The 27,479-nt window shown below is 44.2% G+C and overlaps 1 protein-coding gene across 2 annotated transcripts in view; it reads right to left on the bottom strand.

The window, feature by feature from the left end:
* The window catches only part of TCERG1L (transcription elongation regulator 1 like), a 241,673-nt gene that overhangs the window by 191,116 nt on the left and 23,078 nt on the right, over window positions 1-27,479 (bottom strand). For both annotated transcript variants that reach the window (XM_019482906.2, XM_019482905.2), the window contains exon 4: window positions 275-472. In XM_019482906.2, coding sequence (XP_019338451.1) covers window positions 275-472 — 198 coding nt within the window. The remainder of the gene's footprint in view (window positions 1-274; window positions 473-27,479) is intronic.

The following is a 27,479-nucleotide window of genomic DNA, read 5'->3' as shown; positions in this document are numbered from 1 at the left end:
ATCTTCCATTGATTCCCCATTATATTTTATGGACAGATCTCCGAGGCCAGATCGAGGCGGAAACCTGGTCCAGAGCTCCGGATTGGATCACAGCCATCCAAATCAGCCAGATCCTAAGCCAGATCAGATCGCTGCCAACTCGCACAGCTGTAGTAGACATGCCCAACAACCATTAAACAAAGAGTATTTGTAACAACTTTCACACACAGCACAATCCCTTTATGCTGAAGATTGAAAAAAAGTTGCTAACTGGTAGCAAAAAGAAATCTCTTACCTGGAAAAGGTGAGGTCAAAACTGGTATCTTGATGGGCGACACAGTCAGCACGTGACAAGGTTGGATGCTGGTCGGTGATGGTCCCTGAGGTGCTTCTGAATCTACTGACACCATGGCTGCTGCTGCTGCTGCCGCTGCAGCAGCTAATGCAATTGTCTGATTACTGCCAACTTGTTTAAGGCTATTCTGGCAACCACCTGTGGAGGAGTTAAATATAGTTAGGTATTATTATTATTATTATTATTATTTTATCAGAAACAATTATTTGTTGGCAAGTTAAGACAGCTTGTATTCAAACAACATAATTTTCCCAGCTTTTATAATATGAGAAGGGATGAAAATATATCTCTTTCTATTACTTGATGTGGTTCTCTACTGTCTGTACACCCAGTCATACAACTGAATTTGAGACTTTCAGGGTACTCGGGAGTCCCAAGTCAATATGTTATAGATGGTATGTGTCATTTTGTACAGTATTAAAGATACTTCATACAGTGTCTTGTCCAGATTCTAGTCCAACAAGTGAATGCAGATCCCTATAAGGCATGAGAATTACAAACCTATACTTCATAGCTACTGCCCCATACCTCTTCCCCCTTTGATACTTCTTCCTTCCTGTTTTGTGCAGTTTTATAATAAAAAGAAAATGGACACACCTTTAAATATGTTGATACTGATAATGTGGAATGATTGGTACATACTAAACTAGTGTATGGTCAGAAAACAATGTTGGTATATATAATGTAACAATAATTATAGTTACTACAATTCAAGTGAAAAGCTTCTAACTTAAAAAACTAATGAAAGAAACTTCAAACATATTGTGGAATATGTTCTAAAGCAACAGCATGTTCCATCCCTATGAAACTTTCTACTGACAGTTTAACTGACCATACTTGCAATGGTCATTTCCCCAGAGAAAAATAGCAGCAGCACACCTTGTGCTGGCCCCAGCAGCCCCAGCAACCTTATCTAGGGTTCTGGGGGCCTCTGAGAGCTGCAGCCATAGCAAGAAGCCTGGCCAGCAGCTGGAGTGTGGCTCCAGCCGACCAGGCTCCAGTTTTGGGTGGTGCACGCTGCTGCCACATGCACCAACCCACTTTTTTCTGACACGGTTTTCTTTGACTCTGGGATATCCTGGGATCAACATCTCCCCTCCACCCCCACTGTAATGTAGCAGCATGAGGAACACCTGTGTGTGTGGTGTGTGGTGCTGCAGATGGGTCTGCGGTGCCACATACTGCATGTCTGCGTTCATCTGGACATGCCCTGACACTTCAAAGAGGAATCCATAGCATCAAAAACATTCTGACCTGTTGTGGTTCTTCTGAGTTCTTTCAAAACTGCCCTATTATTTGTCTGTATTCAAAAGCCAAGTGAAAACTAAGAGCTGGGGGTACCTTACACCTATTGAGGGGTGCCTTGAGTATTGTACCCATCCACACAAAGGGCAGGAGGGAGGACCCAGGTAACTATAGGCCAATCAGCCTAACTCCCATCCTAGGGAAAGTCCTAGAAAAGTTCATCAAGGAGTCTATCTGCGATAAGTTTGCAGAAGGTAAGATTCTGAATGACAGCCAGCATGGCTTCGTCACAGGCAGGTCTTGTCTTACCAACCTCATCTCTTTCTATGACCAGGTAACTAGCCACCTGGACATGAGAGAGCAGGTTGACATTGTATACCTTGACTTCCAAAAGGCCGTTAACCTAGTCTCCCATGATGTCCTCGCAAGAAAATAGAAGGTTGTGGGATAACTCCAAGACAGTCAGGTGGGTGAGAAACTGGCTGCAGGATAGGACCCAGAGAGCCCTGGTGAATGAATCTGTCATCCTGATGAGAAGTGGGCAGTGGTGTCCTGCAGGGGGCTGCACCTGATGATCTTCCAAGGTCCCTTCCGGCCTTACAATCTATGAATTCATGCATCTAAAAAGATTGAAGAACCACTGATCTACGTATTCTGCTATTTTTATTACTGAGCAATAAGGTCAGTATTATTTCTCCCTTTCACATACCAGATAATCAAGAAGTTGTGCAAGGCATGACAGTGATTAGAACCACGTACCTACTATGGCAAGTCTCATCTGTACTCAGTCACAATTTCAACACAAATGTGCTAAATTTGCGTGCTTGGCTAAGATGCCTGTAGCCATTAGTTTACATCACCTTGCAGAGTTTGGAAAGGGACCCTGACTCCAGTTTTTGCTAACTTTTTAGTGCTCAACTTTAAAACCTGAGTGTATTTTTTAAAATTTAAAAGAAAAAATAAAGAAAATAAAATGGTTTGTTTAATGTGGTTTGTCACTATAGGACTACTCTCCCGCATGAAATTGGCATCAGTTTCAAAATGCTATTAGAAACTGTAGTCCTAAAAGCACTCTATGCAGAGAACTGCCATTGATTTAAAGAGGACTTCCACAGAGGGAGGTTGGGTGCGCCTACATTACATTTACCTTCAACTGAAATAAGCTTAGGGGAAGACCTTTAGAGCTCAATCATGGCTAAGTATGTTAAATAAACAAGAAAATGAGTAGTAAAAATCTTAAAAAGAAAACCTAATTTGACAAACACCAGCTGTTATGCTCTCTACACTGAGCGATGCATTAAAAAATTAAGCAATCATTAGCTTATTATGTCGTTTAGCAAATGTTTTCAGTTCATGTGGAAATCCTTCAGGCAATAAGAACCAACTGCTAATTCTGCAAAAAATCACTATTTGAGCAGAGCCGTCACTTTAGGCAATTCATAGGTTTGCAATATTTCTTCTAACAAATGTACTTGGTTCCTACTTTTGTAGAGAAACAGAGGGAGATCATTGTCCCTGGTACGGTCATTTCACTATCAAAAATAACTTGTAAACCTGAAAAATATAATTATTGGAAGATTCTTCTGACACAGGGCCTGTCTAAAAGCTAAATTATTCAGCAACTTGGTGTCCTGGTGACTTCCATTTAGATGGGAGTGGTCAAGTTTGGGGGAGATTTGAACCCTCTGAGGCAATGCTATATCTACTGGAAAACTGTAAAAAACTGGGGAGACAGCAATACCCATGCTTTAAAAGTTATCCCCCTTACAACCATTCAATTATTAAAAGAAAGGCTGCAAGTGTTTATTTTCAGAAGATGAATTCAGCTTGCAGATCCTTGGTGGAAGGAAGTACCCCCTTGCCTCCCTGAATGAATCATCTAGTCCTTGGAGAGGGCTGGAAGTGAAAATACACCCTGATCCACAACATTTCTGTATGAGCCAGGTCAAGGCAGTTCTGTATAGAATATGTTGACCTTAAGTAGATCTCTGTTAAGTCTATTGGATGTTTTAGATCTCCTTCTCCTCTCACCTAAAGTATATATGGTGTTCAGATGCTTTGTCAGGCTTCTAGATTTCACTCTGAGGTCCTGCTTCTGAAAAGTTATACAAAGCAATGCTCAGCTTTATACATAGCAATGCTTAGTGATGCAGCACCTTACCTTTTTTTGGGGGGGGGGGGGCGGGGGGCAGACAAGAGGGGTGTCTAGCTCTGGGTTCTTTGTGTTCTAGATTAGATTACTAAAGACAGAGTAATTTATGAGCCAGAGGTATAAGAGGAAGCAATTCCAATAAAGTCAACAAAAATGTTCTCATTTACACCTGGGGTGAATCTGTTTCATAACTTTTGAATGAGAGATACATATGTGATTTTTTAAAGTGTATCCAGTCAAGTTGTTGAAAATTTTTCATTATTATATGCATCTCCTAAGGTTATGCTCTCATTTTTACTATTTTTGTTTGTAAAGTAAATGTACACTTAAATATCATTCTTTCCCAACCAGACAGGATCAATCACACAGCAATCAAATACACATAATAGTTATCTGCAATAATTTCTATTATTCCTAATTTCATTATCAATATTAAGAACAACTTTCTTTTTAAAAAGCTGGATTGGAGAGGTACCTGTCCTTGCTAGTACAAAGGTGCAGGCCAGAAAAAAAATGCAGTAATCAATATTAATACCATGTCTTTGATCATTCAATCTGAATTAAGTGAAAGGAGACCAGCTTACATACACCAGAGTCAAAATGGAATTATTCAAAAATGTCAAGTCAAACTAATCCATCTGATTAAAGCAATGTTCCTGTTATTTCTAATATTTCCTTCTGGAATCATATGGATCAGGAGGTTAAATTAATCAAATCCTCCTCACATTTTCATTTGCTCTCAGAGACTATACGCATGTTTCTCATGCCAGGAACTTTCTATTGTTACCAAATGCAGAAAAAAATCCCCTGTAACTGTTCATGAAATCTAAGAGTATAAAAGAATGATTGTATTACCAGTTTCCCAGAGGGCTGTGCTGAAGCAGGAAGAATGTTGCCTTCTAGCATTACATCTTTATTTTCAAGAGAAAAAAGCATTTTTGTATGATGCTTTTCCCAAAATGTGTAAAGGAAAGTAATGAAACAACATAATAAACACCATTGGTGGACAAACTAAGTCATACTATAAGTACAAGTGTAAATGGGTAAAGCGCTAGATAGTGCCAGGAGCCCCTTATTTCATCAACTCGAAATTTTTTGGTTGTTTCCCCACTTTTAATGGGGTCATTTCCTTACCTTCCATCCCTGTCTGTCTTCTGTCTTTGTCTGCCTGTCTTTGTCTGGATACCACAAAATCATTCTAATAAAAAAGGATGGATCTAGTTTTCCTAATATGTGTAAAGCTAAAAGGGACCTCCTAGGTCATCAGGTCCTATCTGTGCTATTTCAGGTAACGAAGCCACATAGTCTCAGCTATCACAAGTTGTATATGAAAACTATTTAGGTGTCAGCTTGCATCTACTACTCTTCTTGGCAGCTGTTCTAGAATGTCATTCATTTGGTGGATAGAAACCACCTTCTAATTTGCAGCCTGAATTAAGAAAGAACAGTCTTTTCAAGAACATGTCAGATTTTGCCAGCCAGTAGACCTTTTCAAAAATATTTCTTAAAGGAGTTTCTTAGAACTGCTGCTACAAGGTTATCATTAATACAAACTTCAGAAGTTGAATACTGTGGAAAACTATGATCAATGTATACAAAGTCTAATCCTTCCCAGTGTTATTTACACTTTTTATAAGCTTTTTTTGCCTAGAGACAGTGCCTCTTTGGCAATCATAACATATTTCTGTTTATTTGGGAAGACAGATTATTATGCCACACAGTTTGCAGCAAAGTCAGCTGCTCTTGGGCACAGCATCTACACATGCACACAGGACTGCAGCACTTTGAGCCAGGGTGGAGAACCCCCAGGTAGGCAGGGAGTGGGGGTGGGGGCAGGGGTTGGTCAGCTTCAAGCTCCAGGTGGCGGTGTTGGGTGGCAGAGGGGCTGGCTGGGCATGAGGAAGCTAAAATGCAGGGCTAAGCAGCAGGCAACCCCTGCACTTTAGTACCTTTGTGCCCCAGCCAGCTGCTGTCACTATCTACATGTGTATTTCAGCACATATAATTACTCAGCCGTAGGGCAGCACTGTCCTTAACAATACTATCCTACAGAGGAGTTAATTAAGTTACTGTGCCCTAATACCGGCACATGTGTAGTCTGTGACACTAATTAGTCAACTCAGCAGTAAATGTGTAGATGCACCCATTGAACAGGAAACTCACTGTTTCTTTTCAATGTCCTTTTCTATTCAGCTACGGGGTCATAGGCTTAAGATCCTTGAACTGTATAGGAAATAGCTGTCCTACCCCGATCCATGTGATTCATAACAATATGACCCAGTTCTGTTCTATACTAGCTTCTTGAAGTTCTTGTTACCTGGTATGGTATAAAGTGTGAACCACTCTTCTAAAGAAATATAGGACTTATTAGCATTAAGATCCATTCTATAGACCATACTACTGATTATGCCCCATTTTCAAACTCTGATTCCTCTGAGCCACATGACCTTACTCTTTCCAGTAATATTGACTTTTCTCATGACAAACAGTTAAGAAAATGAGATAAGTTTAGGGCAAAGACAGACACAGTAATAGTATTAATATCAAAGGATGCTAATACAAGCTGTTATCATGCACTGTTGAGCCTACATGATTCTGTAGTGATGCAAGTGTTGCAAAACCACTCCAGCTAGAGTCTAACTAGGATGACACAGTTCACTTGTGTTGCTACAGGATCATGCAGATATAAGTTAGATGTTAACAGTTGATGCATGTCCCTGAGCACTGGCTCCCCTTTCTGTTTTAAAGTCGCTGAAACATATATTTGTCTGTCCACCACCACACATGCTACTCTTGCCTCCAAAATGTCTTCCACAAACTCTTACATTCCTTTGTCTTTCTTTGGAGATATAAAGGAGATGTAAATTAAATTAAATTAAATTTGGCTTTTAATTATTAATATTTTTAATGACCATTTAAAGCCAATAAATATTTTCTTCCATAATAAACAAAAGTGGGTTTCAAATATCAATGAAATGTGCATGGTCACATACCCTCGGAGATTATTACTATTCTTCTCTCGGGTGGGGTAGGAGCACAGGAGTATTCCTTGTGCTATAATATCCCATTATGCAAAATAACTCATTAAAAAATGTGCTGCACTGTTGTACAAAGTGTTACAGTCTTTTAGTCATTTGTTTAAATTCTTCCCACTGTGGACTTTTAAAAATATCTTTCCCACAAGCTCTATAGAAAAAAAAAACTTAAAGGCAAAATTAAGTAATTTTCAGAGGAGAGTAAACTCTGCAATTGAATTAGATAGTTAAAACTCCTTTTACATATTTAGCTTTCTTAGAGAGTGAAATTATATAAATGTATCAGTATCATACTATTTATAATTTCCTGTAGTTCTGTTCTTTAGGATTGGTGAAATGTATAGATTTTACTTTTAATTTTGATTTAATTTTGGCTGTAGAGTCCAGTGAATAATCTATTTAAATGGCTAACAGGGACTTTCTTAATGTATTAAAAAGATGCCTTCACTTAGATGAGAAAATAATGACTGTCTTTAACTTTGCAGTCCTTTCTTTTTACTTGAAATATACAGAAGACACCATTCTAATACAAATAGATTTGGTGCAATGTCCATCTCTATGGACATGAGGGGTGTGTGAAATTTTGCTGACTGTTTCATTTTAACGCTGTTTTGACCCATTCCGAGCTCGAAACAGCAAAATCAAAACAAAACAAAGGGCTTTGAAACAGCCTTGAAACGAAATGTGGGCAGTCGAAATGTTTTGAAAGTTTCGAAATGTTTTGAGTTTCAAAGCTCAAGCTGGGTTTGCCTGCAGGGAAACAGAAAGTAAGAAGAGGGAGGGGGAAGAGGAGGGAAGTGGCGGGGAAGGACTGCTCTGGCCAGTGACTGTGATCCTTCCCTGAGGTCCCTTCCAATCCCAGTGATCTGGGGGGAGGAATGGAAAAACAGAATAAAAGGCAGCATTTTTTGAACTGGCCTGCTTTCTGCCTTTGTGTCTGACAGTTACTGAGCTGTGTCTTCCAGCAGCTCAGGAGTGTTAGACAATGAAGGCTACTACTAGCATTGATTTGAATGATTTCCTACTTGCTAACCGAGGAAGTGGGATTCCACAGTACATTTTGCTTTCTTCTAGACCCTTTTATTTTATTACTATATCCATTGATTTATTCTTTTCAATTTTATAATTATATTGGATATTACACTATAGAATTTAATTTATATAGGAAGGGAGATACATTTATATTTTATTCCTATACATTCATACCTTGTGGCATAGACTACATACCTTAGAGAACTTATATAGGAATGCAGGTACATTTATACCGTGCGGCACCGACTACACACCTTACAGAATTTATAGAGGAATGCAGATACATTTTTATATTTGTATAAAAGCAAGACACTATGAAACACACCATGAAGTGTGGTGGAAAGGCAGCTGGCAAGCCTTCAGGCAGGGGCAGAAGAGGGGGTAGAGGGAGAGTTGTAAGTTTCCCACTGCCCCCAAACTGCAATGCAGCCTCTTTCCTACAACTAGCAGGGACAAAGCTTCCACAAGCAGCAAGGAGGGGAGAAGCGCCAGTGCCACTTCCTGTGCTTGAGACCGCATCCCCTCGAAGAGCACCAGCCACAGCCACCCCCACCCCCTACCACCATGACAACAAGCACCAGCACCAGCATGACAGTCTCCTCCACAGGTACCTCTTCACTTTTACCTGTGCTGCTACATCCCCCTTTCCCCCCCACCCCAGCCTGTCCCTCACCCCCTGATTCCTCCATTTCCATTTTCACTGACTGGCTTTCTTGTCTGCATTGCATGCCAGCCCCTGGCTGCTTTACTATTCCTTCCATCAGGAAGAGAACACACACCAACTACAGGTGCTTCCTTAGCCTGACAAAGGGTTTTTCAACCTGAAAGCTTGCTAAAATATATGTCTGTAACTAACTATTCAGTTAGTCTGCTAAAACATACCAGATTAGATTGAGCCAAAGGTAAAGACCTTGTCTGCCAGTGCTCTGTCCTTAGACCAGCACCCCTAGCACCTGACTGGAAGGACACAGGGCCCTGGGCACATCTAAGCCCCAGGGCTGGGGTTGGCAGGGAGACTTCTCTGGGAGCTGCTGGAGAAGACACTCGTTTAGGAGATGAAAGAAAGTCTGTGACAGTTTGGCTGCCTGAGATGTTGCTGATGTTACTGTGCTGCTTACTAAGATATTACCTGTTGTCATTTAAAGTGGTGGGCCAGGATGAAGCTATAGGGAAGGAGGAGGCCTCATTAGGGTACACTACTGTGTCATGTAGAGGCCCCAGAACCAGTTAGGGCATGCCTTAACACACACACAGTGTTACCCATGTCACGAGTTTTGCTCGTCAGCAGCTTGAGGTGCAGTTTCCCAAAAAACCTTGCATCTATCTCCTTAAAAGCTGGTGGGCTTCATGGCCTCAGCAGGGCTGACCATGCCTGCAGTTTTCACCCTGCTGTGCCTTAACACACACATGTGACATGAGTTTTGCTTGTCAGTAGCTTGAGGAGCAGTTTCCCAGAAACTCCTGTGCCTATCTCCTTGAAATGTGCCAGTCTTTGTGGTCTGATCAGGGGCTACCATCCCTGCAGTTTTCACCCTGCTTCACCTTAACACACACACGTGACATGAGCTTTGCTTTCAAGACTTTGAGGTGCAGTTTCCCAGAAACCTCTGCACCTATCTACTTGAAATTTAGTAACCTTCATAGCCTCAGAAGGGGATACCATCTCTGTATGTTTCATGTGAATCAGACAAAAAATGACAAAGTTATAAGCAGTTTCATGCTTCCCCATTATAGCCTATGGGTGAAACGTCAAAACAGCTTTGACGAAACTAAATGGAACAGCGGTTTTGAAACAAAATGAAACATAAAATGAAACACTTTCCTGTCAAAATGTTGAAATGGAAGTCAAAATGGAATGGTGCTGTTTCGCACAGCCCTAATGGACTGTTTGTATTGCACAGTCATTTAGTACTTGCCCCAGCAAGTACTAAATGACTGCATAATACTCACCAGTACTGTGCAGTCCCAGTGGCGCATGGGTCATTTTTGGCCCTACTGTAAAGTAGCAATGAGCTGCCTCACAGTTAATGCCTGCCATAGGACATCGCTGTAGCATCAAGCTAAATCGCTGTAGCATCTTGTGTAGAGATGCCCTATTTTGATCTAAATACATCCAGATAAATACATGTAAGATTTATATCTATATACTATAAAACAAATGACATATCTTCAAGCTCTCTAAAACATTTATAATAGAGTTCTTGTCACATAAATGCCAGATACAGAGTCCTTGATAGTGACAAGAACCAAGTACAAACTGATAGGAAAGAAAAAAAAAAACCTAATCACTAAATATTATGTACAATTTATAGATAAAATAAAAACTACTCACAAGTCATGAAAAATGTTTGTTTAAAATTGAAGTTATAAAAGAATTTAACACCTAAAGTCCCTGTAATTTTATAATACTAGCAGTTCTTAATCTATTTATTGAATTTTAAAGCTAATGTTTTATACACAAAGGGATGCATACTTTTCTTAAAGAAAATATAGGTTCATTACTTTAAATCACAGAATAAATTGCCACTACATTCTTGATTGCATATTTCCTTATTTGTGTGGTAGTTCAAATTAATAGATAGATAGATAGATAGATAGATAGATAGATAGATAGATAGATAGATAGATAGATAGATAGATAGATAGATAGATAGATAGATATCACACAATGATTACAGCCATGCTGTGATTATGCAGCCATGCATATTGCTGTGGAGCCCCTCTCTTTTTTGATTCATCTGGTGACTGTGCTGCAGAATTCAGGCTTTCATTAAAACAGGAATTAAGCCTCTATCACTTAGGGTTGTAATGAAACCTTAAAAATATGAACAGAATTTCAAATGAGGCAGTGATATCTGCCTGACTCAACAGACAACCTGACTTAGGAGGTCTTAACAGATGTGAGCTCCCCTGTTTGTTTCAGTTGAAACCTTCGGCCGTTTGTAGACAAAACAAGGGCCGTGTGTGCATGACACTTTAAAGCGAGCTAAATGCTTTTGAACCACTTTAATGGTGTCGGTGTTTGCATGCCTTGGCAGTATATTGTGCATTAATTCCAGCCACTGTAGGAAATTCAGTAGCATAATGCACCTTATATGACTTGGGGCGCAGCAAACTAAAACTCCTTTGAGCAGTTTTAATTTGCTGCACCTACAGCTGCAGAGTAAAGCACTGAGCTCCATGCAGCTCCGCGGCTCTGCAGAAAGCCCTGCAAGCAGCCTGGCAGCAGCCTGGGAAAGCAGCTCCACCCACAAAAAACGGCAAGCCTGATTCCCTCCCCAGACTGCCTGCTTGCCTGAGCTGCATGGGGGCTTGGTGCTTCCCTCTGCAGCTGCCCCCCGCGACCTCCTGAGCTAAAGGCCTGTGTGTGGGTGCCACCTAGGCAGGGCCCACTGCTGCTGCAGAGGTAAGCACTTGCCCCTCTGCAGCCCAGGGACTGCTCCACCCGCTGGCAGCTTCTCCTCCCCTCCCCACTACTAGAGAGGTAGGTAAGTCATCAGGGTGTGTGCACGACACGGGGGTTTAATTGGTCCTCAATTCAAGCGGTGTTTTTAAAAACCCACCACTTTAATTTAGGGCCCCCATTTCATCTAGACATGCCCTTTGAGACTGAATGCTTGATTGTCAACTGGCAATCTCTATCCCACATTATAGAGCACACCCTGGGAAGGCATAAGGTGTAACACGTTATACACACTGCCCCTGATGGGGTACATTGTCCTCAACCTATGAAGGCTGAGGACAAGGAGTAAAAGTATGTTCATTTGAGCCTGCACATAGGAAATAAAGATGTTGTAGCCTTCTCCCCCCTGTTGTGTTAATGTTAATGGAATAGACCAGCTCAGAGAGTCAAAGTGTTAACATGACCCTGTCACTGTACATCACTAATTGGTTAAAAAAATGAGGGTTTTAAGTCCAGAGACCTCAGCAAACTTAGCACAAAACTGAAAGCCACCATTAAACATCTATTAACCTGCTATTAAAGATACCAAAAAAAAAAACAAACCCAAAGGAGGGAAAACATTTACAAGCAGTTGAAGCCCTGGCAATGCTCTTGGCCTCTCCTGCTCTTTTCTTGTAGCATACTGCATTTTTTTAAGACTTTGGGGTTTTTTCTATTAGATGTCTGATATTTTGTTTTAAGATATCAAGAGCTGCTGTACAGCTTATGGCATTTGTTCATGTATTTGAAGGGTCTGGACTAAATGTTCCTGGGGACACTTCTGAACTTAATATCTATTATAAGTTAGTGTAACTGAGAGTGCAGTTGCATGTTACCCTTATACCATATTAAAGGCACTTAAAATGCAAACATCTGCACACTGAAATGGAAAAAAACTTGTGCTAACTGCCCTCTGAATATCTCAGGGATACTCCTCTTTGGGCAAAGAGTATCTCTAACAGCTGTTATGGTGCTCATGCTGCAATAACATCAGGCTACTCTAGAGGGCCAATACTAGCAATTTGCAGGTCTCTGGTATTCCAGAATATTCCTCTCCCAACCCCCATCCCCATGCAGACAGTCTATCTCCCCAAAGTCTTTTGTCCCAGAGTGACAAACCTGGGTAGGTGCAGATAAGTGGGGAGCAGGACAGCAGGGAGGGGCACAGAGTGAGTGAAGCTGGGTTTGCCAGGTGGTAAAGGGCCAATCTGGGCAGGTGATGACCAATCTGAGTACACGGGTGGCTGTACAGACCTGATCCCAGCAGGTGGGGGAGTAGGGCAGTGACACAGGGGTGATCTAGGTGGGCACTGACCAGTGGAGCCTGAATGGAGCATGTCAGGGAGCAGTGCAGACTCAATTTGGGCATGCAGCAGCAGCACAGTCCTAGTCCTGGAGGAGAAGAGCTTATACTGCCACTAGATAGCTGGAAAGCAAGGCAAGCATGGAGCAGTGGTGGACAGACCAGGAGCTCAGCTACTGCTATTTTTGTGCCCTCTCCTTCGTTACACTACTGCACTCCTAAAACATTTAAAATACAAATTGTTAAAAGCCAGCTTTCATTTTACAATATCCCTTATTCCCTTTCCTTTTAGTTGTCAAGTCTTTATAACTTGCTGTATGAAAATCTTTTAGATACCATTAAAATGAGAATTAATGTCTTTCTTTTTTTTTTTTTTTAGAAAGGAGAAATTAGGCAAAATTTATTGGAGCTGCTGTGCTGTTGCTTTTGTTGGAATCTGACCCTACTCCTTTGATGACAAATAAGACAAAGTGCACTTACATAAAAAGGGAGAGAAAAATAAGCAGCCAAATAAAAATTGCAGCGTCTGGCTTTGGTGCTTACCCTTACTTACAACCTCACTGTTGGAGAAAGAGACATAGCACACAATCTCATCAGCCATGCAGAGATCTGGAAATCTTGTATTAGCATCTGGATGCTTAAGATATTGCTTTTAGCTGCCTTAAGTGGCTGATGGAAGTATCACAAGAGACAGTCCTGGCTAGCTAGGTTAGACAGAAGGCAGAGAGAGAGGGAAAGAAAGGGAGCGAGACAGAGAGATAGAGGCCAATAACTTGCAAATTAATAGTGTGCCATGAAACTTTTGGTGCCTGTATGAAGAGTCTGAAGAATGGTGTGAGAAGCTCCTGAAGTTTTCAAATGGTAGGCAAAATTCTGCTCCCCACTGCCCCTGAGACTTCTTTCCTACTGAGATCTAGGCAAAGAAGAAAAGTTCCAGGACAGCAGAGAAGAATAATTAAAGTAAAAAAAAAAAAAATTTAAGAATATTTGACAGTTTATTATTTTGGTTATCAGACAATATTTATATTTACATTGTTTTTATTAGAATGTATATTTATGTGGTTGCTGATGATTCACAGAGAGAAGAGAACAATTTTAACTTGTTTTGAAATATGTTAATATGTGAGAACTGATTTTTTTTTAAATAGTAATATCACATTAGTGCAAATATAATTACTGTGCTAAGTATTGCTCAGGTTACAGTTTTTCTACCAAGTTGTTTGATGCTCTAGAGGCATTTTTAAAAGGAAAAATTTTGCAGCTCACATAAATCTTTACTGAAACATAATTTGAAAAACTAATATAAAAGGAGAGTGCCTTGTATTTTAGATGGTTATTGTTCATTTCCAGGCTGCATTTTATTTCCCTGGTTCACGAAAGGTGTATGGGCTCAGGTGGGAAGAAAGAAGAGAGGAAAGAATCAAGGACATGTATGGCAGTTTGCTTCCATGAGGGGTAAATGGGGCAAGCATGTGAGCAGCCAGGGAGAGGTAGGCACCTGCGTTTACCTAAGGCCCCCTCTACACATTCAGGTAAAGGCATGATGAGATCTAATATATGCGTCGCACAATTGCGCCTGCTGCCATGCCCGATGTGCATGACAGGAGGTACAATGGTGCGATTGAGTATTAGATCCCATCGCATTTTTTTGCTGGTGTAAGGGAAGCCCAATCCTGGGCTCCCCCTGCACTGGCAAGAAGCAGGTTCCCACAGCTGGGAGCCCCATGTCCACCAGTTGAGGGGCTCCTAGCTGTGGGGACAACCCATTTACCTCCAGGGCAGGGAGATCATTGCAGAGAAGATACTCCCCCCCCCCCCCCGTTCCCCCAGTGTTTCATACATCCCCAGGACTGGGAGATTGCCTCTGCAGTCATTCTCCCACCACAGGGTTTCATGCTCCCCTGGGGTGGGAGGATTTCCCCTGCAGTGATCCTCCCACCCTGGGGTTTTCATACACCACCAGGGTGAAGGGATCACCAGGAGGCACACTGCAGGGACCTAGCAATAGCATCTGCTACTATGCGACTGGGTCCCAGCATCTAGGGAGTGCCTCCACGATGCAGAGTCCACAGCTACTAGGCAGAGATTCCTGAGCAGCTGTGGGTGTTGCAGCCTTGCCTGGACAAGGCTCACCCCTGTGTAGCTGACAGGGCTTCCAGCCACAGGGGCGACCCTGATAAATGTGCAAATTAAAGCTCAGTAGCAACCAGCTATGCAGTTAGTACACATATTTTAGGTCTAACTTTATAGCTGGTTGGAGCCTTAAATTGTGTAATAAGTATATTGCACATGTAGCTGGTCTTAAGATAATTGTACAATTAATTGAAAGCTTTATTTTTCTGATTGAGAAGGACTTTGATCTCAGTGTTGTTTTTGTTAAACCAGTCCTGATGGCATTGGGTAATAAAGCCAATTGATTCACTGCAAGTCCATGGATGGTCTCTTTTAGAGGTTGTTAATCTTCCTCTACACAAGTATTATCATCTTCAATCCTAAAATTGAAGGGCTTCATATGTTTGGAGGGCTTCATGGTGTCCAGGGGTCTGAAGGCATTTGATGTTGCACTGTGTTCAGACTGATTTAGGTTGTTTTCGATGTTCCAGCACAAGCACGATGAACATGGTTGATCTCACTAAGCAATGATTAGTCCAGCAGTTATTGGCTCCTTTCTTTTAGATCATGCAGTCTTATGATGATGTCACAAGGAGGTACCATTGTTTTGAGAAAGGGTTGTTTTGTACCCATCACATTGTCTAAAGATAATGTTAGTAATGACAAGGTCGTTGCCCACTCCTCCCTTCCCGATAGTGCCCCTCCATATGTTAAAGTCCCAGCCAACTCTTGCATTGAAGTCTCCAAGAGGATGATCATATCCTCTTTTGGAAGGACAGAGAAGATTTTATCAAGGTCAGCATAAAACTATTTTTTCAGTTCTTCCTCAGCATAAAGTGTTGGGGCATATGCACTGATTTTGGTAGCAAACAAATTGCTGATCAACTGGCGGTGGAGAATCATGAGGGACTAGTTAATGCCAAGAAGGAATTCAGTCATTCAGCTGACAATCTGGCTCTTAATGGTGAAACCAACACTATATTCTCCTGTCATTTCCAGGTTTTCCTTTCCAGAATAACGAATAGCAACCCCCCCCCCCCCCCAAAATGACCTTTGTCTGCAAGTCTGGCCTCAATGAGAGTAGTAATATCAATGTTATATCACAAGAGTTCTTGGGCGACAGTAGCCAATCTACATTCAGGTCCGCCAGCATTCAAGTCATTTAGAAAGGTTCAGACATTCCAAGATGCAAAGGGCATTTTTGTGTTTTGACCACAATTTGAGTGATCCTCCTGGAAGTGGCTATCCAGGCAGGTAGGGTAAAAGTGGGACAGCCTATGTTCAGGGCACCTTTTCTAGCTCCCTCCCCATATGGGATAAGCAGAAGGGATCCATGATCCTGCAGTCATGATTGCAGCTGCAAAATCACCTTCCTGTCCCATTCCAAGGTTATTAAGCAATACCTGTAATATTCAAAGAGGGCCTTAGACATTGACTTTTCAATCTGAAATTATTACTCTCAGTGGTAGAAGAGCAGAAAGGAGATAAAACCTTATACTGAAAAACATAAATTAAAACATCTTATGATATTAGGGGACAAATCTAGAGGTTTTTGAAGCCTCACTCATGCTTTTTAATTTCTTAAAGAAGGCAATATTTGTTATACTCCCTCTAAAGTTCACAGGTTGGACAGGCCATAACTAGCCCCAAATTAGGTTACATATAATGGCAACTTTTTCATTACTGAGATTCAGCATGGATTTCTTCAGCAAGAGGGAGTAGTTAATAGTTAATTAACTGTTTCATTACTGTTTATTTTATCAGCAAGATAAAGATTCTAATTCTACTCTATCATTGCTCGATGAACTAACTGAAATTGCTGCAATGCATAATGGGTTATTCACTATTCACTATCAATGACTGCAGGGATGAAAACTGAAAATTTCAATCCCAGTCCCAAATAAAGTCAGCAACAGTCTTACCAAAAAAGAAGGAACAAAGAAGCTTGTCCCACTCAGTATCAAATGCATCCCACGGCTAATGGCTAACTCCATCTCTCTCATCTTCCAGAATGTTATAGGCCCATCTTAGAATTATAGGAAATTAGGCTTGGAAAGCACCTCAGGATGTCAGTCATATAGTCCAACTACTTACTCAAAGCAGGTCCATCCCTATCTATATCATCTCAGCCAAGGCTTTGTCTATCCAGGTTTTAAAAACCTCTTAAAAACCCTTTAAAAAAATCTTGTCTACTCATCAGTGCAGTTTCTCTTGACACATCAATAATGCGATTTTATATTTTCCACTGCAAAGGTCTATGGCACAATGAGGCATGTTTGGTTCACTTCATGTAATCAATTTTCATGCTAAGATAATAGTGTTAGTTTGAATCATTTGTGCAAACAATGCTTACTGGCGTGGAAGTCTGTGAGACTGCACAGAAGAAAGCAATCAAACTATCTGTCCCAACAGAGCAACCTTGCACAAATTTACAAGAGAAAAAAGTAGTCTTTCTCATTCTTTTTGTAAAATTGATGTTTAAGTTAAAGCTACCAAAGTTAACCACACATTGTGCTGTCTAAAGCAAATTTGTCAATGAAATGTCCCATGAGGTGGATCTGGTCCATAGGGCTCCTAGAAATTTGGGGACAGAGCTCACCAGTGAAATCTGGGGTACAAAGCCCTGTTGGAAACATTTTGATAGAGAGAGGGGAGGTTTCAGGGGATGAACAATGGCTCTGTTAACTGTTGGGCTGATACTAACACCACTTGCTTTGCCACTGCAGATGGGTTTGGATCCGGACTGGGAGAAGCCTTGTGGCCCAAATCTGCCTGTGAGTTGTAGTTAGTATCTCACTAATGCCTGGAATTTTGGAAAGGACTATTTATAAAACAATAAACTGCCTGGGATGATTTCCCAAATGAATTTTCAAGCATGCCTTTGTTTGAAAATATCATACTTTTATGTCCTAGTTGTTTTGGTCTTTTAAAATAATTTTTTATTATGTGCAAGAGAAATTATATAGTAGTCTTGTCCCTTTCCATCTTTTCTTAAAACATTTACAATACATAGATCAAAAATCCTTAAAACATTGGGGGTTATGCAGCTACATCTACCTACCCATTTAGCCAGATAAGTATACTACTTCTACTATAAACTACACTTCGGCTTATTTCTGTTTCATCTCTACTCTCCTGGTCCCCATTATCTACCAGGGCTTTTCATTCAATCAAGTGACTGTAGGCAATTCTTTTATGTTACAATTCTGCATATTATCATAGGTTGACACATTGCAAGGCCTTAATGGCATCTTAGGTAACCTACTAAAAAGAAAATAGTCTTTTTGGCAAACACAAATACTAGGGACGACCAACGGCCAAGTTTAAATATTTTTGGCACCAGTGTTTTATAATAATAATAATAATAATAACAACAACAACAACAACAAAACAGAGCTTTTTGGAAAGATAGTGGCACTTTCCATGCCACTTTGCACATGGAATTGTTGTTAATAGTAACTCTAAATAGTAACTGTAATAGTAACAAAAAGTAACTATGAAGTAATCTCTATCAATATATAAAATAAAGGATCTAGATTGTTTAACAGATCAGTATAGATAAAATGAGCAAACAAAACATTCTGCTGTTCATGATCTTCTAGTACCCTGAAAGAGTCATCTTTCATGGTTTCAGCATCTTCTCAATGAAAATGACTTACATCTCGAGTGTCAAATTCATTAGGCCCCACAGCCAGATAAATGGTGCAGGCCTGGTCCTTGGGCCAGATGAATGGCATAAGTCTGGACCTGAAAGCCAGATCAGGCCTTGTATGTCAGATCCAGCATAGATCCCAGACCAGCCCAGTATAGTATCCATGTACATTACTCATTTTGGACTGGCCCTGCATGAGTGCCTTGTATACAACATGTCCCAGACTGGTCCAGTATGGACTTTTTGTGTAGAGCACATCCCATATCCACCCTGCGTGAGTACCACGTGCAGGGCTAAACCCAGCCATCATGCAGCACACATCCTAGACTGGATTGGCTTCAGTGGACAGGGTCGATCCAGTGCACATCAGATGTAGTGCATAGGTCAACTACAAAACACCTATGCAGCGTCCTGGCCTGGATAATAGGGTTCTGCAAGCCAGATTTGGCCCACAGGTTGTATCTTTGACACCCCTATCTTACACCAACAACACTAAAGAACTTGCAGGATTTCCCCATATCAGCATAAGGAAAATCTGACTCTCACATTGCTCTGTGAAATTCTGAAATTGCTCTTGCAGAAAATAAACAAGCAGGACTAACTTCTCTGTGGTACTGTAACCAAGCTAGTACAGTTGGTATGGAAGATCATAAATATAACTCTCATATTACATAAATATAGAAGGGAAAAACAGCATAAAATGAAAATGATATTTCTTTTGCATTAGACACATTCATTGTTGGATAACAACTGTTAGGACAATAGAACAAACTACCTAGGGAAGTTACACAATAAGCTTCACTGGAAATTTTCAAGACAAGGCTGAATAGACTTCTGTCTGAGACGTGTTAGGTATAGTATATCCTACATACATGGAAGGAGGTAAACTAGATAACTCTGAAAATTCCTTCTAATGATTATATGGAGGATTCATCTTCATGTTCATTAGCTTTTGCTAATGCACATTAAATTTAGTACCTCCATTGTGAGGTACTAGAAAAAGATGCATTAGCCTATTTTAATGCACATTAGCAGAACCACTTTTTTTTTTTTTTGTGATGCTTTAATGCACATTAAAATAGGCTAATGCACACTAAAGTACACATATAGATGTGCCCAGTATTATATAACCCATTATGTTTTCAAAGTATATGTCCTGTGGTCTTCAGTTGTAGCTGTGAGTGCTCAGTAGCTCAAATCATGCACCAGAAAAGCATGCATAGACTACTAGGGGTTATGCAAAATTTCGATGGATCTTTTGTTTCAAAGGTGTTTTGATGGGTTTTGAGCTCGAAACACCGAAACCAAAATGAAACACAAGGCTTCAAAATGAAACGAGGACACTCAAAATGTTTTTTAAATTTTGAAGAGTTTTGAGTTTCGAAGCTGGGCTTGCAGGGAAATACAAACTAAGGAGAGGGAAGGAAGAAGGGGGAAGGACTACTCTGATATTGACACGTGTAGCTGGCCAGTGACTGTGAACCTTCCCTGAGGTTCCTTCCAATCCCAGTGCTCTGGGGGTGGGATGGAGAAAGAGCATAAAAACATAGTTTGAAATGAGCTTTGTCAGCTGTGCCTTTGTCAGCTTTCTGAGCTGTGTCTTCCAACAGCATCAGGAGCATCAGGAAGGCTCTCACTTCCTACTTGTTAATCTGTTCCTAGCAAGTGGGATCCAATCCTTTACAAAATACTTATATAGCCTTTCCTAATCCATTCTTTTCAATTTATTCCTCCCCCAAAATCCTCTTTTTGTTTTTATTATTCTCTGTAATTCTTTCTCCACATAAAAGAAATCTATGTTTTCCCTGACAGTCTGCATTGACTGTGCAGGAAAGCACAACATATATTACACAACATAAATTTATATATTACATAAATATATACATTACATTACAAAAACAAACACAGATTTTCCAGAACACCAAACATGAAGCATACTGGAAAGGTAGGTGGCTGCTCTTCTGGCCACAGTGGAAGAGGGGGCAGAGGGAGAGCTCTAAGTCTCCCCCCACTCCACATACCCCAAAGCTTAGATGCAGCCTCTTTCCAACAACTGGCAGCCATACTGCTTTTGCTGCTAGTGGCACCAAGGAGATGGGAGCAGTGTCTGCATCCCTTCCAATAACACCTGCCATAATAACAACAACCCCGAGCACCACCACCATGACAACAACAAGCAGCACCAGCATGACAATCTCCTTCACCCCCATTTCACTTCCTATGCTAAGCCTTCCAGTGCCACAGGAAGAGCTGGAGCTGGAGCTGAAGCTGAGTGCCCTAGCAAGGAAAATTCTGGGGAAGGAGGGAGAATCACCTGAGGTTGTGCTCCATACCCTTCAAGTTTCCCCTAGAACCAGGTCTCCTCCCCCAGGAGGCACTTCGGAGGAGGTTGTGGTAGAGGTTATAGAGGCAAGTGGCTCAGCTGAGTCTGCTCCTCCTGTTGCTGTGCCTCTGCCTGCTGAACAGGGGGAAAAGGCAGTATCTGCACATGCACCCGCATCCCAGAAGTGAGGGGATAGTGTGGTCTGGGATTATTTTAAAATGGCAGATAATCCCACACATGCTATCTGCTTGCATCACCGAGTGAAAACCAGCCGGGGCAAGGGAGTGAAATCTATGAGCACCACGGGGATGCTGATGCATCTCTGCAGGCACCACCCTTTTGCCCTTGCTCCTTCTCAGCCTGGCACTAGTGGGAGCGTGCCCAAAGGGAAGTCCCCCTCTTGCTCCATAGCCCCCTTCCCCACAAAGCAGAGGCAGGCCATGCTGGAACAGTGGGGGAAAGGGCGGGCACATAGGGGGGCGCATTCCCAAGGCGAGCGAGGTCACCCAAAGCATAGGGGAGATGCTTGCTGTGGATGGCCAGCCCTTCTCCTTTGTTAAGTGACCAGGGTTCAGGAAGCTCATGGCCCCTTTTTACAATGTGCCCACATGCACCACCTTCAGCAGGACTGTGGTGCCCTCCCTGTATGAGGCATGCAAGGAGTACTTGAGGGAGGAGCTTCCCAAGGCAGGTCTGCAGGTGGCCTTACACTTCACCTTGGACATCTGGAGCAGCTGGGGTGGAGATCATGCCTACTTTTCCCTCACAGGGCACTGGTGCAACCAGTCACGCTGTCAGTGTGCAAGAGGCTCCTCGCCAAGGTGATGAGTCCCATGCAGCAACAGAGATCATGGGGGCCATGAACCGCATGGTGCAGGGGTGGCTCATTGGGCAGGGTGAGCTCACCCGTAGGTTCATGGCCACCAACAATAGGGCCAATATAGTCAAGGCCGTCTGTGATGCCAACTTTGCTGGCATCCAGTGTGTGACACACAAGCTGCACCTCATAGTGAGGGATATCTTGGAGGGGAATAGGGCTGCCAGTGAGGGTGCTGTCACAACCAGCCACCTAATTTTGAAATGCAGGAAGGTGGTAGGCTACTTCCACCACAGCTTCAAGGGGGGCAAAATGCTGCGGAACAAACAGGCAGAGCTGAAAATCCCACAACACAAAATCATGCAGGATGTGGAGACTCGGTGGAACTCCACTGATTTGATGCTTGAAAGGCTGGTGGAACAACAGAATGCCATCCATGAAATGGCCTTGCATGGGGAGATTGGGATCAGTGGCCCGGTTAACACAGCTGAGTGGGGTGCCGTCACCCATATTTTGGTGGTCCTCAAGCCCTTCCGTGGCCACCAAAAGCCTTAGCAAATTCCTTTTGATGATAAGGCCTGAGAGATTGAAGACAGGTAGTTGGGTGTTATTGTATTTGGTAAATTTTCAGTGTGCACTCATTCTGGTGCACAGTTGTTGCTTGGTGTCCCCTATGTATTTTCCATCAGGGCATTTGGTGCCCTGTTGGAGATATGTATTGTGAAGATATCTCCATAGCAGAGACATTGTTGGCAGGTTTTGCATGTCTTGTCATGGCATGGCCTGGATCCATTCAGTGTGTTTTGGCTTCTGGTGATGAGGTTAGCAAGGTTCAGTGCTTATTTGAATTTACAAACCACTTTTCACAGACGAGCCTATGAACTGCACTTCATCAACCTCCTAGGTACTGAAACTCATGGACTCAATAAAGACACTGGAGTTATGACACACTACTACCTGCCGGACATCTGACTCCCCAGGTAACTCTCCACTTTTACCTGCTACTTCCCCCTTCCCCTACCCCAACCTGTCTCTCACCCCCTGATGCCTCCATTTCCACTTTCACTGACTGGCTTTCTTGTGTGCATTGCATGCCAGCCTCCGGCTTCTTTATTATACCTTCCATCTAGGAAGAGCACACACACCAACTGTGGGTGCTTCCTCAGCCTGACGAAGGGTTTTCAGGCCCAAAGCTTGCTAAGATATATTTCTCCAACTATTCAGTTGGTCTACTAAAAAATATCAGATTGATCCAAAGAACCTTGTTTGCCATGTCCTTAGACAAACACAGCTACAACCTGTGCGACCGGAGCTGCGCGAACAGGCTGCGCAAACAGGCGCTCTTCTCTGCCGGGGCGTGAGTTAGTGCGGAGTTCGCGCGGGAGGGCGTGCAGGAGGGCGCCGGACACTGCCTGCGCACCCCCCAGGGTAGATAGTCCCAGCTGTAGCCAGCCTACCAGAGGCATGACACGGATGGGCACGCGCCGCACCCCGAGGGTCCCCTCGGGCTCTGCGGCCCCCCCCCCTCTGGCACCTCAGAGACGGCCACCCAGACGGAGCCCCTGGTTCCGGGCTCCACGCAGACGGAGCCCCTGGCTCTCGGCTGTGGGGGCTGCCTGTCCCTTTTTCAGGCTCTGGGGCCTGGGAGCATGGCGACCTCCCCTTGCGGGGTCTGCTCCATTTTGGGGTCTCTGGCGCGCCAGCTGGAGGAGCTCCAGGCCACAGTCCAGAGACTGCGTGCCATCAGGGACTGTGAGCAGGAGATAGACTCCTACTGCCAGACCCTTCTCCCCTGGGAGGCAGAGGGTAGATCACAGTCTCCCTCCAGGCCAGAGGAGGACTCTGGGACCTCCTGCTGTGTCCAGCCAGGGGCATGGACCAAGGTGGTCAAGGGCCCTAAGGCCCGCCACACCAAGGCCCCTCCCCCACCAGAACTGAGCAACAGGTACGCACCTCTTGCTGCCCCAGCAGAGCCTGCTGAGTTGCCGGCCCCCACAGGCAACATGGACCTAACTGCAGCTCCCGCCCCTGCTCTCCCCAAGACAAAACGTAAGGTGTTTGTTGTGGGAGATTCCCTCCTGAGGGGGACGGAGGGGCCAATCTGCCACCCCGACCCTTTAGCCCGGCAAGTCTGCTGCTTCCCAGAGGCCCGCATCCGGGACATTGCGGAGAGGATCCCCAAGCTCCTCAAACCCACAGACCACTATCCCATGCTCCTTATTCATGTGGGCACCAATGACACGGCTCGGAGCACTCCCAGCCAGGTCATGAGGCGCTACAGGGATTTGGGAGCGGGGCTTAAGGGTCTGGGGGCACAGGTGGTGTTCTCGTCGATCCTCCCAGTCTCAAGCTATGGGCTGAAAAGGGACAGGAGGATCTATGTGGTCAACCAAAGACTGCGGCGCTGGCGTCGTCAGGAAGGCTTTGGCTTTCATGACCACAGCCCGCTCTTTGGCGAGAGAGGCAGCGAGCTGCTGGGAAGAGATGGTCTCCACCTCTCTCCCCTAGGGAGGAGGCTCTTCTCAGCCAGACTGGCTGACCTGCTCCACCAGGCTTTAAACTAAGCCCGTTGGGGGACGGGGGGACTACCGCCACTGCTGGCCCGTTGAGCAATCCTTGCAAAGCCAGCGGATCACGGCACTCAAGGGAGCCCACCCCTGCCCCAGCCCTGGTAAAATCTGTGGGCAAGGAAGGAGCCCCCCAGGGGGCACTTGCCTGCCTGTACACTAATGCCAGGAGCTTGGGGAATAAGCAGGAGGAGCTCATCCTCCTGCTCAGTGCAAACAATTATGATGTCATAGGGATAACGGAGTCCTGGTGGGACTCCACCCATGACTGGACCACGGGGATAGATGGCTATACCCTGTACAGGAGGGATCGTGTAGAGAAAAGGGGCGGGGGTGTAGCTCTCTATGTTAAGGAAAGCTACGCGTCCCTGCAAGCCGATATTGGCGACCAGGGTGGACGACTGGAGACCCTCTGGGTTAAAATCCGTGGGGAACACTGCACAGGGGACACAATGGTGGGAGTCTATTACAGACCTCCCACCCAAAGTCCTGAGCTAGACCAGGAGTTTGCCCAGGAACTGGCTGAGGCAGCTTGCTCCAGGACCATGGTTGTCATGGGTGACTTCAATTACCCAGACATCTCGTGGGAGGATCGCTCAGCAAAATCTGAGCGGTCGCAGAGCTTCCTCTCGTGCGTGGATGACCTCTACCTGACTCAAGAAGTCTATGGGCCAACGAGAGGCAAAGCGCTGCTCGACCTGGTGCTGGCTACTGGGGATGACCTAGTTGGCGACCTAGTGATCGATGGGAAGCTGGGTGACAGCGACCATGAGCTGATCACCTTCACCATCCGCCGTAAAGCTGGCAAGTCAGTCAGCAACACGGAAGTCCTTGACTTCAGGAAAGCCGACTTTGACAAGCTCAGGAGGCTTGTCAGTGAGGCCCTAAGGGACTGTGACCACAGGGAGAGGGGAGTTCAAGAAGAGTGGTTGCTCCTCAAGGGAGCATCCTCAATGCACAAACTAAGTCTATTCCATCTCGGAGGAAAGGCAGCAAGAGGGCACAGCAGCCCCCCTGGCTCTCCAGGGACCTAGCAGACCTCCTGAGGCTAAAAAGAAAGGTCTACAAAGGATGGAGGATGGGAGTCACCTCCAAGGAGGATTATTCTGCACTGGTCCGGTCCTGTAGGGAGCAGACCAGGAAAGCCAAGGCTGCAACTGAACTCCAGCTAGCTTTGAGCATCAAGGACAATAAAAAGTCCTTTTTCAGATATGTAGGGAGCCGGAGGAAAAGCAGGGGCAACGTTGGACCCCTGCTGAACCAGATGGGGCAACTGACAACTGACGCCCAGGAAAAAGCCAACCTATTAAATAGGTACTTTGTGTCGGTCTTTCATCAGCCCCATGGGACGCCCATGCCCACTACTGGGCCGGGAAGTCCAGGTGAGGGTGATCCCCTGCCCTCCATTAATGCTGACTTCGTGAAGGAACATCTTGAGAAGCTGGATACCTTCAAGTCAGCCGGCCCTGACAATCTTCACCCCAGGGCACTCAAGGAGCTGGTGAGCATCATAGCCCAGCCTCTAGCGCGGATCTTTGAAAACTCTTGGCGCTCTGGTGTAGTGCCCGAAGACTGGAAGAAGACCAATGTGGTGCCTATCTTCAAGAAAGGGAGGAAAGTGGATCCGGCTAACTATAGGCCCATCAGCCTGACTTCTATCCCGGGGAAGAAAACTTAGAAAAGTTTATTAAGGAGGCCATCCTTAATGGACTGGCCGACGCCAACATCTTAAGGGATAGCCAGCACGGGTTTGTTGCGAGTAGGTCTTGCTTGACCAATCTCATTTCCTTCTATGACCAGGTGACCTATCACCTGGACAAGGGAGATGAGATTGATGTCATATATCTTGACTTCAAAAAAGCCTTCGATCTGGTGTCCCATGATCGTCTCTTGGAGAAACTGGCCAATTGTCGCCTTGGGTCCACCATGATCCACTGGCTGGAAAATTGGCTCCATGGTCGGACCCAGAGTGTAGTAATTGATGGAAGTGGCTCATCGTGGTGTCCTGTTACCAGTGGGGTCCCCCAAGGCTCTGTCCTTGGACCCATATTGTTCAACATCTTCATTAATGATGTGGACACTGGAGTCAGAAGCGGACTGGCCAAGTTCGCCGATGACACCAAACTTTGGGGCAAGGCATCCACACCAGAAGACAGGCGGATGATCCAGGCTGACCTGGACAGGCTCAGGAAGTGGGCGGACGAGAATCTGATGGTGTTCAACGCCGATAAATGCAAGGTTCTCCACCTTGGGAAAAAAAACCCGCAGCATCCTTATAGGCTCAGCAGTACTATGTTGGCTAGCACTATGGAAGAAAGAGACTTGGGGGTCATCATTGACCACAAGATGAACATGAGCCTGCAATGCGATGCTGCGGCTAGTAAAGCGACCAAAACGCTGGCTTGCATCCATAGATGCTTCTCAAGCAAATCCCGGGACGTCATTCTCCCCCTGTACTCAGCCTTAGTGAGGCCGCAGCTGGAGTACTGCGTCCAGTTTTGGGCTCCACAATTCAAAAAGGATGTGGAGAAGCTTGAGAGAGTCCAGAGAAGAGCCACGCACATGATCAGAGGTCAGGGAAGCAGACCCTACGATGACAGGCTGAGAGCCCTGGGGCTCTTTAGCCTGGAAAAGCGCAGGCTCAGGGGTGATCTGATGGCCACCTACAAGTTTATCAGGGGTGACCACCAGTATCTGGGGGAACGTTTGTTCACCAGAGCGCCCCAAGGGATGCGGAGGTCGAATGGTCACAAACTACTACAAGATCGTTTCAGGCTGGACATAAGGAAGAATTTCTTTACTGTCTGAGCCCCCAAGGTCTGGAACAGCCTGCCACTGGAGGTTGTTCAAGCGCCTTCATTGAACACCTTCAAGAGCAAACTGAATGCTTATCTTGCTGGGATCCTATGACCGCAGCTGACTTCCTGCCCTTTGGGCGGGGGGCTGGACTCGATGATCTTCCGAGGTCCCTTCCAGCCCTAATGTCTATGAAATCTATGAAACCTACACCCCTAGCACCTGTCCCCAGTCAGCTGACCAGAAGGAGGCAGGACCTTGGGCACATCTAAGCACAGAGAGAGGTACTGTGCCTGCTGTTTTCATCCCCCTATGCCTTCACACTCACATGTCATGAGTTTTGCTCTGAACTGTTTGGGGTACAGTTTCCCAAAAACCCCTGCATCTATCTCCTTGAAATGTGACAGGTTTCATGGACTCAGAATGGGCTACCATACCTGCTATTTTAATCGAAATCAGACAATAAATGACAAAGTTATAGGCATTTTCATGATTCCCCATTTAGCCTAAGGGTGAAACATCAAAACATGTCGAACCAGCATCGAGACAGTGAAACAGTTTCGGTGAAATGAAACAGAACAGCGCTTCGAAATAGTGAAATGAAACACTGTCCCTTCAAAACAGCGAATCTGAAATTGAAACGAAACACTGTCATTTTGCACAGCCCTA

The sequence above is a fragment of the Alligator mississippiensis genome, chromosome 6 (genome assembly GCF_030867095.1).
Source record: "Alligator mississippiensis isolate rAllMis1 chromosome 6, rAllMis1, whole genome shotgun sequence".
Taxonomy (NCBI): Eukaryota; Metazoa; Chordata; order Crocodylia; family Alligatoridae; genus Alligator; species Alligator mississippiensis.
The sequence above is the reverse complement of the archived record's forward strand: the minus strand, read 5'-3'. Positions and strand labels throughout refer to the sequence as shown.